Source organism: Brachycentrus maculatus, unplaced genomic scaffold, assembly GCF_059751285.1.
Source record: "Brachycentrus maculatus isolate JH-2025_06_01 unplaced genomic scaffold, ASM5975128v1 h1tg000393l, whole genome shotgun sequence".
Lineage (NCBI taxonomy): Eukaryota > Metazoa > Arthropoda > Insecta > Trichoptera > Brachycentridae > Brachycentrus > Brachycentrus maculatus.
Window position 1 is genome coordinate 495,648 of NW_028281142.1, and position 12,684 is coordinate 508,331.

Consider the following 12,684-nt stretch of genomic DNA (forward strand, 5'->3'; position numbering starts at 1 on the left):
TCACTGTTTAGTGTGCTTTATGGGCAGATGGAATCATTGGCCCTTATTTTTTCAAAGACGATGCTGGCCAGAAAGTTACAATCTTCTTACTGACTTCTTAGTACCTCAGTTGAATGACATTGATGTAACAGCTGTGTTTTCAATAAGATGGCGTAACATGCCAAACGGCGGGTGCCACCATCAATTTATTGCGGGAAATTCAAATTGTATGCTTAAAAAAACACCCTTTATAAATGATTTATTCAAGAATTACCTGCTGTTGCGTATTATTGAAATTTTTATGATAAATGTATGCTCATCTATTGTACAATATATTAAAAGACGCAATTTCCTTCACACGAGGTGCTGAGATAATTGATGGCGTATCATTGATTAAAATTGATTATTTTTTAAAGAAATAACAGGTAACCTACTTAGTTTTGTTGGCTAATAACTGGTTTCTAACGTCTCTAACATGGTTTCAGTAGTTTCTTTAGCTAATTACGTCCATTACAGCAATTGAATTTAGTTTTCAAATATTGTTTTTCTATTGAAAAAATTAATAAGTGTGTGTATACTAAAATAATCCATCTCCGTAGTGTAATGGTCAGCACGCTCGGCTACCGTTCTGGAGGTCCCGGGTTCGATTCCCGGGGAGGGAGGGTTAAATTAAATATTAGTGATTTTTTCACTGTACTATTTATTCAATATTACCTTGGATTGGTACCTAAAGCGGGGGGGTGATCACCTTTCCTTCATGTGTAAACGATCAAGATTACACTGCGTTTGTATTACGCAGTGCCCTATGCACCATTGGGGTGCGGATAAGGGTTTTATTTATTATTATACTAAAATAATAATAATAAAGGATGATGTGTCGAGATGGTTTGGGCATGTGCATCGAATGAGATAAGAAAGAATAGTAAAACAAATTTATGTGGTTGGTAATATAATCGGGCTATCGATCATCCAGCACTAAGGTCCGATATACGATAAAACGCAACTAGATTTCCTATAAACCCATGTAAAATTGGACGTGATTGAACTTTTGTTCAAAGTAGAAAAAAATTGTAGAAATAAGCTTTTCTTCGAAATAAATCTATGGTATTGAGTTATAGAAAAATAAGGAGTATAAAAATATATTTTTTAATGTATCGTAGTCATACCGGAGAAAGTGACCAAGTGCATTTTTTATAAAAAAACGTGATCATTGACTATTTGATATCTCACTAGCTTAATATTGCCCTGAAAAAATCCCAAAGCAATTTTCAACTTGAAAGGATAATATATTGACTTGTTCAAAATGACTAACTGCATTGATATTTATGTTCTTGCCAAGCTAAAGTGATTTAAATGGCCCTCCTAAACATTTTACGTTTTGTTAGTCAGTCGGTTTTGTTAGTGTTTATATATTTATATATATATATATATTTTTTTTCATAGATACTTTTTTTTAACATAAATTTTTTTTTGTATACTTATATCACAGCTATTATATATGATATATAATATAAATATTACTTAAATATTAACTTATTATAAGTATGTAAATAAAAGAAGAATTCAATCCAATAACCGTTTCTAATTTTAGATATACTCGTACATATTTCAGCCTGAAATCATGTATTCATGCGTGAAAATTCTAGGCGAAAACACTTGCTGCCACCGTGATTATTATTTTTTTTCAAATATATATATATATATATATATATATATATATATATATATATATATATATATATATATATATATATATATATATATATATATATATATATATATATATATATATATATATATATATATATATATATATATATATATATATATATATATATATATATATATATATATATATATATATATATATATATATATATATATATATATATACATATATTTATTTATAATTTTTTTTATTTTTTTATTTTATTATTATATTATTACATTTTATAGGACGTGAATTTTTTGATCTCCCTTCTCGCATCACGCCCTGGGCGCATTCCTCGACAATAAGTGGAACAGCAGCGTACAATGGAATTGCCCCGCATAACATAACAAAACTCATTTGAATGCCCCATTATGCGACATGCTCTCATTTCACTTTCGTAGGAAGAAATGCCGAGGGCCGCCCCAACGGTTTTGCGTGCGTGGAATTGAATCACAACCATCTTGGTGAATTTGCAATTCAAATCTGAGAATCACAACAATGAGGCAATCAGTGTTGCGATTATGATATTTTTATTTCGTAAATTTTAATTCAACCGGTCGACAAAGTGCCGTGTAATTTTGATAAGAAATTTTATTTATTGTTTCGGTATTAACTTTGTGGTAAGACATGTTACAATGATTAAAGAAAACACTTCGTTTTTTACCACTTGAGTTTTATTATAGACTACATGTTTCAGAAGTTAAACTTCCATCATTCAGGTCTGTATAATAACATTATACAGACCTGAATGATGGAAGTTTAACTTCTGAAACATGTAGTCTATAATAAAACTCAAGTGGATTTATACTATCCACTGACACTTCGTGATGGAATTGCATTTTTAATATGTTATTAGATTAAAACCAATATTTTTAGCTTTTCCACTTTATTTTTATTTGACCAGCGACCGGGTATCGTCGTTACCGACATGATGATGTCGGTAACGACGAAACCCGGTCGCTGGTCAAATAAAAATAAAGTGGAAAAGCTAAAAATATTGGTTTTAATCTAATAACATATTAAAACTCAAGTGGTAAAAAACGATGTGTTTTTTTTAATCATTGATAAGAAATTATGAAACCTTTTTGTGATATTTATTTATTTTCTCTAATGTTTTTCGCAGATACTTTGTGGCACATTTTATAAACTTTATAAAATAAAACAACTTTGTTTTAACCACTTTTTATTGGTACACTTTATCCAACCGGTTTCGACAAGAACCTTGTCATCATCAGGGTTTATGTACTAAATTCTAAAACATTGAAATACTCATAGTTAGGTTATAATTAATTACCCGTACACCATATGAAAATGTGATTTAAAAATTCCAAAATATTGCTTTTATTGACTTCCATATTTTTTTGCAACTTGATAAGTTCAGATTCGCGTTTCAAGGATGTTCAGACTCTTTTATGTTCATTAATCTCTTAGTGTTACATTGAGGGTCGAATCTAGTTCAAGTGGCTATAATTCGACAATTTGCCATCGAAAGCTTTTGATATTATCACTTGAAGTAACTTATATTATTCGACTTATCCACTGATCCTTCTCTAGAATGTTCAGATTCGCGTTCCAAGGATGTTCAGACTGTTTTGTGTTACTTAATCCATTATTTATTTTATCGGCTACCGTTCTGGAGGTCCTGGGTTCGATTCCCAAGGGGGGTAAAATAAATATAATTGATTTTATCACTGTAATATTTATTCAATATTACCTTGGACTGGTACCTGAAGCGGAGGGCTGGTCGCCTTTCCTTCATGTGTAAACGATCAAGATAACACTGCGTTTATATGACGCAGTGCCCTATGCACCATTGGGTGCGGATAAGGGTTTATTATTTATTAATCCATTATTAGTACATTAAGGGTTGAATCTAGTTCACGTGAATACAATAAAACATTTGATGTTATCAGTTTAAATTACTCAAATCATTCGACTTGTTCTCTGAGCCTTCTCTCGAATGTTCAGATTCGCGTTCCAAGGATGTTCAGACTGCTATGTGTTCACTAATCCATACCGCACGACTGCATCTGGGTGCCGTGGGTGCGACCGGTTCCACAGGACTCCGCCGCATGGAATGACGTCATCTGCCGGATCTAGGCTCTAAAAAAGTAGCCTAATGCATTTATAACACGACCATTCCAGCTTATAGCTAGCGTATGCACGTAAAAACACTACAGTGACCTTTTATGGTCCACGGTACAATTCCCTCTAACCTTTATCCTCACCCAATGGTGCATAGGGCAATTAATAGTATAGAAGCAGTGTAATCTTGATATTATTTTTTGACATTTCATCAAAGATGAAGAATAATATGGAAGTCTGGTCATTTACGGGGCTGACGACCGTCATAGGCTAGATCTTTTTCATCTTTGATAAAATGTCAAAAAATAATATGAAAATAACTCCTGTAATTGGAAATAATCCAGATTACGCGAAAAAGTATTTGGACACACTCAAAATGTGGTAATCTTGATATATTCCTTGAAATTTATATTTTGATTATATATATGTATTATAATTACATATATATCCCCTTATAAGGGCCATTTGGTTAGTACAAGCACCAATATTTGCAGCATCATCCTCAATTCCATCTTTGATTTCCACCTCAACTGCTACTTCCTCACCATCACGCCGCTTCGCAGCATGGGTAGGCAGAGAGAATAGAACGCCACACCACTCTGTCTTTGCGAGGATAATTCGCCTCTTCCACGTTCATGCATCTCCTCATACATACCCGCCGATTGTTTCGACTCCTAATCTAACCACTTTCAAGTATTTGGCATACTGCTATTCTGGTTCAGAAAATTCCAGTTCACAAACTTGTGTGAAAAAGGGTATTCGGGGTTCTAGGAAACCAGGATAAAATATTATTCGAACTATTATAAACCGAAAAGGGTAATTCTATTCCCAGTCCTCTCCTTTTATTCTTTTCCTATCACTGTCATCTCCTTTTCTCTTTATCCCATCCTTATCTCAAATCTCTTGTTTTATATAGATTTTTTCCTCTCTCACTTTTCCTATGTATAAATGTGAAAAACTGTAATTGGTATACATGATTTTTTTTGTATCCTTTTTTTTTCATGTATTGAAACTGTTGTTTTTCCTTCTAATAAATTTTTTTTTTGAAAAAAACCCTACGTGTCTTGATTTACCGTCTAATATATTTTATACAAAAAACAGTTATATTTCATTGTTGTATAAGAACTGTGTGTTAAACGAATTGCATTGTAAATGCTAACGATCTCTCCGATTCCATAGATTTTTTTCTATGGGTGTGACATTAGCGAATGCCTATATTGATTTTGTCCTACCAGATCTATGGCAGTCTGGAATTTTTCTACCGGCAACACAGCCTCATTACGGATTACAGCCACATAGGCGAACTGGTGAACGTTGGGCAACGCAAACTCGTTTGGTATGTACCACATTCACTTTCCGTCGTGTGGCGTACCGGAGACCATTCATTGGACCAGAAGTCGGCAACCAGTGGCACAATTATTCACTCAACACATCTTTTTATAATGAATTGGGAAATCAAAGAAAATCCCGTTTCACAAGTATGTTGTTCAATTCATCATAGGGAAATAATTTTATTCCTTAAGTTAGCTTTTATATTTATATATATATATATATATATATATATATATATATATATATATATATATATATATATATATATATATATATATATATATATATATATATATATATATATATATATATATATATATATATATATATATGTATATATATATTTATATATATATATATATATATATATATATATATATATATATATATATATATATATATATATATATATATATATATATATATATATATATATATATATATATATATATATATATATATTTATAAATATATATATATATATATATATATATATATATATATATATATATATATATATATATATATATATATATATATATATATATAACATATTTTATTTACATTTTGAGTGTCTCCAAATACTTGTAAACCAGCCTATGACGGTCCTCAGGACCGTTAATGCCCAGACATTCATATTCTTCTTCATCTTTGATGAGATGTCAAAAAATAACATGAAAATGATTCCTGTAATCGGAGATAATCCAGATTTTGCGAAAGTATTTGGACACACTCAAAATGTTGTAAATAAAATATGTTTTATTTTATTTATTTATAAAATGGCGCTAAATAAACTAGCCAAATTTTACTATTTTATACATTATTAAATGTTAAATTGTGGGTTTCTTCAAAAATGGTCGTTTATCTCTGAATTGGACTTTTCGAATCTTGTTCGCGGAATGAATTCATGTTTTCTAACAGGTAACAGTTAGCAGTATTTAGCGCTACCAATGAATTGACTGGAATTATTGGCATTACAAAGGTAATTGGAATTATTGGCATTATAAAAGTAAAGTCTTACAATAAGTAGAAACCCGGTAAGATGTAAATTAGTTGTGGAAAATCAAATGATGGATCATTATCATGATGTGTGTGTGATTGGCTAATAAATTAATATGAAAATTCACAAGACTATCAGTAACATTCTTATTGTAATCTGTAGAGTAGTAAGGGAGATATGAAGGTTTAAGCATTAGATATTTTGATAAAACGAAAAACGGACACCGCCATACGTCATCAAATTTTACGTCATCGGGTGTGTTATAGTTATATACTTATTTAAATGTGCCGAAATCCCGACAACTTCGTCAATATCCCACAGTAAAACTAGTAAAAAGCTATTGAATACTTCGGCTGTCCAAACTCAAAACACAGTAAGGGACATTTTTTTTGTAGTACGTTTTTTTTTGCATTTTTGGACTAAGTAGATTCTACTTAGTCCAAAAATGCAAAAAAAACGTACTAAAAAAAAATTTCCCTTAGTGTGTTTTAAGTTTGGACAGCCGATTTAAGTTGAGCCTTTGTTCAGTAAAGTACAAAACAGAACAGATTTTAGAGTCACTCATTATGTTCAAGGTTATACAGGACATGTATGCTCCAATGTGCCTCTAAGCCAAAAACTGTCCTTGGGAGTCTGCCAAATCAATTTATCTCAGTAAATACTATAGGTAAAACATTAATTAAAAATGGATAGATTTTACCACAAAGTGACTGCCGAATCAATTAACGAAATCAATTTATCTCTCCTAATCGCTTTTAAAAATTTAGCCTCATTTCAGACGCTATACTTAATTATTTAACCTTAGACCATTGTGTCAAAGTACCTTTAATACGGGACTCAATAATTAAATTATTATCTTATATTGTTGAAACTTGTGTTTTATTACATTTTGAATTTATTGTATTGTAAATTAAATCTGTCAATGTCATGTTGTACCGTTTTCAAATACCCAAATATTTTTATATGATTAATAATTAAATTTTACTTACACAACAATAATTTATTTATTTGGGAATTATACAGCTTTTACAAAAAAATAAAATAAAATAACAGTTAGATTGACAATAATAAAGGCTAATCAAATAATTCCACATATCGCTCACTCCTTTCAACAACGTCATATATAAAAAAACTAAATTTTTCAGGAGATCGTTTTTAAAGTTTAAGAATATAATTATTTTTTTTTTAAATATATATCAAGCCACTTATTGAACTTTTTACTGTGTAACAGATCTTTTTAGGTAAAACCTGAAGGTTTTTTCTTCATTTGAAAAACATTTAGTATATTTAAAAAAATAATTAATCAATACCTTTTCTTCAAAATGCAAAAACAACACTTTCTGCCCTATAGCAGGTAAATATTATGTTAAAAATATGCCGCTTTAGCTGGGATATAGTAAATTTTCTGGGCATTCCGAAAACATAACTGAAAATTGACGATTTTTGATATATGACGTTGTTGAAAGGAATGAGCAATATGTGTTATGAATACTTTGTTGTATATTAAGAGAGAGCTTGTGTGTGTATGTTTAATGATAATTACCAAGCAAAATCCAAATTAAAAATGGAAATTTATTTACCACAGAGTGACCGACGAATCAATTAATGAAATTTCTGTTCTTAAGAAATATCTTCTCTCTGTCGTAATATCTAAAACATATTTTTAACCTTAGACCACGGAACTTGTTTCAATAAACAGTAATACGGGAGTTACGACGTTGTACGACGATAAGAAAAACTCACATTTTACCAAAAACGTTTACCATATTGCACTTATTTTTCAAAACTTATGTTTTACAAAAATAATAAAAATAAAACCCTTATCCGCACCCCAATGATGCATAGGGCACTGTGTCATATAAACGCAGTTTTATCTTGATCGTTTACACATGAAGGAAAGGTGATCAAGCCTCCGCTTCAGGTACCAGTCATGGTAGTATTGAATAAATATTACAGTGAATAAATCACTTATATTTATTTTACCCCCCTTGGGAATCGAACCCGGGACCTCCAGAACGGTAGCCGAGCGTGCTGACCATTACAATACGGAGGCGGACAAAAAACCTTGAAAAATAAAAGCAACATATTTTTCGAGAACTTCATATAAAATACGAACCTAAAATATAGGTTAAAAAAATTAAGATACATGCTAGTATCACTTCTTTCTTTACATGTGTTGCCTCGATGCTCCCCACAGATGTCCGTCGTAAATAATACGAACGTCTTGTAATCTAGGGTTAGTAAAGGCAAGGCTTTGAGATTTTTACCGCATGAAAAATGATTATTTTAACAGTTGTTCATGCAAATATTGTACATTTATTTCGTATTGACAAGCAATTATATAGAAACACGTTCGGTACAGTTATGACAGACCTTGACATCATTGCCACACAGTTCCTCATTCATGTTCCAAACATGTAATCAAGAAACTAGAGCGTGTTATATAAATGGTAAGGCAATTATCAAAACCTAATATTACTGGAAGGTTGAGGATATTCTACACTAAAAGGTGTGTTGAGATAATTTGGACATGTGGAACGAATGAGTGAGGAAAGAATGGTAAGACAAATTTATGAGTGTAATAAAAAAAATAGGCAGTTAGAAACTGCTGAAATGCGAATGCTTGGATCTAATGTGCAGAGGCAAAAAGCCGCAAGTTAAAAACAGTAGTTTTGAGATAAACGTCTTTAAAGTTAACTTAAAGTGATGCTTTTTGCCAACACATGTCGCTCACTCCTTTCTAGAACGTCATAAATCAAAATTCGTCAATTTTCAGTTGTGCATGTTTTCGGAATGCCCAGAAAATGTACTATATCCCAGCAAAAGAGTCATATTTTTAACTAATTATTTACCCGCTCCAGGGCAGAAAGTGTTGTTTTTGCATTTTGGAGAAAAGGTATTGTTTAATTATTTTTTCAAATTAACTAAATATTTTTCAAATGGAGAAAAAACAATCAGGTTTTACTTAAAAAGATCTGTTGCACAGTAAAAAGTTCAGTAAATGGCTTGATATTTATTTTTAACACATTGTATTATATTTTTAAACTTTAAAAACGTTCTCCTGAAAAATCAAGTTTTTTTATGTATTACGTTCTTGAAAGGAGTGAGCGATGTATCAAATAAATACAATGTTGCGGCTATTTGGATAATGAATATCTCGGTAAAGGAAAGAGATCAAAATCTGTGATTGTATATGATAGAGGCCAGTTATAAGAATGCTTTAAGACTTAAACTTTAAGCCGTATTAAGCCAAACAGCCGCAACCTGAGTTACGGCTAGTTCCACATTAGAGATTGTCAGCTGGAGTGTCCCTTAGAGACAAAATAAAGAGTTCACGCATTCGTGGAAGCCTGGGTGTAACACATTTCAAAATAAAGGAAGAGGAAATACAATTAAAGTGTTATGAGCATATAGGACGAAAAGAACCTGATCATATCGTGAACCAGGCGATCACCATGGATCTTCCTCGAAAGACATCTAGAGGAAGACCAAGGAATTCATGGATGCTGCAAAAAGAAAACATGATTCGAAGGCATGGCCTAGGTGACGTTGTCCATGACAGAAGGACCTACAACCTGAGGACGAGGAAAGCTGACTCCAACAGTCTACAAAGACGATAAGTTGGGATGGAGCCAGGAAAAAAAGAAGGTTTATAAAAATAATTTGTTATTATCCCCATCCTGCTCAACAATATTATTTTTAGCAAACAAAGGAAATTTAAATAAATTACAAATTAAACAAAATAAAGGGATGAAAATAGTTCTTAAGAAAAATAAGTATAATAATATACGAAAAATGAGAGAAGAACTAAACTAGTTATCTTTAAAAAAAAGAGAATAAAATTTAACATGCTGATCTTTGTACATAATTTTTTTAACGATAAATTACCAAAATATTTTAGGGATAAAATAGTATTAAACAAAAATTGTCTTGTATATATTGCTAGAAATTAGGATAAAATAAGACTGCCATTATTGAAAAAACTGAGTCGTAAAACTGTTTAATGTATAAGGGTTTGAAAATGTATGATGAGATGCCTGAATGTATGAAGAATGAAAAGAGTCTGAAAGTATTTAAAAATAAATGTTTTGTTTACTGTGAAGAAATGTAAATAAATATATATTTATATAGATGATGAAAATTAAGTGTAAATAATAGTTTATATTAGTTGTAATATAAGCTAACTTAAGAAATAAAATAATTTGAAAATCCTGTATATTTACAAATAATTTGAAAATTTTCAAAAGTTTACAGGATAATGAGTCACTCACCATATATCATGCTTATGTCTGTAGTCGGAGGTGGTCCAATATCAGCGATAGGTGGTCCAGGAGTGTAAGGGTAAGTGGTATCCTTTGGAGCATCATCATCTTCAGCATCCTTTCCGTGTCCTAGATCGTTGGTGTCACCAGCGCCGAATATTCCTCCTGTTTTGATCGGTCCATCCAGACTCCTGGCCTGCGACTCTTGGAATGTGGAGTTGTAAGGGGTGATGATGGCGTCGTCCTTGGAGAAAACTCCAACTGAAAAAATGAAAAAAATATGGTAAATAATTTCAGATCAATAATAATTATAACATAAGAAATATTGCAAAAGATAATAAATAAATATTGGAGAGATGGTGTAAGAAGATCGGCTATGTTTGTGTGTAGAATGGTCAATTTTACACTTGTATAAAGTGATCACTTAACAAGCCTATGACATGTCATAAACCCTATAAAAACTCAAATTCTTGTTACATTTCTGTAGCATCTATGTTTTTTTGGCCTTCCTCTAGATGCTTTTCAAAAAAGATCCATGTGCGATTGCCTGGTTCACAGTATGTTCAGGTTTTTTGCGTCCTATGTGCCCATACTATCTCAATTGGCTTTTCTCTACCTTACTATTGATGTCTGTTACACCCAGGCTTTCAAGAATGCGTGAATTTTTTATTTTATCTCTAAGGGACACTCCAGCTGACGATCTGAGCATAGCATTTTAGCAGTTTCTAGTTGCCTAGAGTAGGTGTTTACATCGTCGCGGGTCTGTCAATTGGTTACGCTTCTCTGTATAAACTTATAACACTCGTATATGCGTTTACAAGACAAGTTATATCCACTTCTAAAGTCGACGACGACTTGAGACGATATATTCACCAAGAACAAACAATAGTCAGTAAAAATATATCCAGGATATTAATCTCTTCGTCAGGAATCGTGGGCAGACAGACCTTTGTTGACGACAATTGTTTATGGCCCGCTTTTATTACCGCTTGCTTTGGAATTGGTTTAAATTTGTATTTAAAGAACACGAAATATCAACTCGAGATAATATTACTAGATTCTGGTTGCGTAAGTCCAACTTTTCTTGCTTACATTCAATCGATTTGATTGTTATAGGTGTCTCGAATTAAGATGAAGCATTTATAGTTGTATGTATAAAAATATAGATGCTTCATTTCAAGTTAAGATATCTACAAATTGATGTATCAACTGGAAGATGAATAAAATCCAGTGTCTGATAAAATAAATAATTTAAAATCATAATTTGATTTCATTTGTTATCTAGGTGACAATATTTACATTCATAAATTATGCATTTTTTCACAATGTTTTTATCCAAAACACTAATAACATTGTTTATAATTTTCGAGTTTTTTTTTTAAATTGAAGATTGTAATTTATTCAACAAATTATAATGTCATTCCTCTTTTACATAATAATTTTATTGATTATCTTTACTACAACGTAAATAATGTTATTTAAATAAAATAGAATACATTTTTAAACTTTTCGCAAACAATAATTTTCGTATATTTCGTCTCGTCGTTGAAAAATATAACAAAAAATACGAATTATAAATTCAATGAATTATATTTTTGAAAAATATAACAGAAAATACGAGTATTTAAATTTAAATCTTAAAGTTAGGCATAATTTCTTGAAAATTTTGTTGAAATTATTTAATACTTTTTTTTAAGTATTATAAGTGGAGGGCTGATCACCTTTCCTTCATGTGTAAACGATCAAGATAACACTGCGTTTTTATGACGCAGTGCCCTATGCACCATTGGGGTGCGGATAAGGGTTTTATTATTATTATTATAAATGATACCAACAATTTATCCAATGTGTATTTATCCACAGTGAAAAATCAATTTCACCTAGTTTTCATGGTACGATTTAGAACACGGGTGGCCTACCCGCGGCCCGCGGACATGTGTGAAGAAAATATTTTTGAACCAGTGATATATTTGTGATACACGGTTTGATGCATCAACAAAATTTATGTCCTCAAGTATTCTATGAGCCAAGTCATGCATGTTGTTATAAAAGTGAACAATATCCGTTCGCACACTCTTCAGCGTTGCAAATCTCAAAAAATCTCGAAAACCAGTTAAAGTGTGTAACTTCAACTATTGAAATAGATTTGAAATTGAAATCTGAAACTGAAATCTCAAAATGAGTGGTCATTTATAATTTTTTTTTCAATAAAAATGTTAATATATATATATAAATGTTTGATTTATATGCCCTAATTAATAATTTTGAAATATTATTTTTTGACATCTCATCAAAGATGAAGAAGAATATGGAAG

The 12,684-nt window shown here is 31.0% G+C and overlaps 1 protein-coding gene across 1 annotated transcript in view; it reads right to left on the reverse strand.

Moving 5' to 3' along the window:
• Positions 1-12,684, reverse strand: part of LOC148303007 (uncharacterized) — a 154,877-nt gene that overhangs the window by 36,427 nt on the left and 105,766 nt on the right. The window contains exon 5 of the mRNA XM_088270718.1: positions 10,379-10,630. Within this exon, the coding sequence (XP_088126844.1) occupies positions 10,379-10,630 (252 nt within the window). The remainder of the gene's footprint in view (positions 1-10,378; positions 10,631-12,684) is intronic.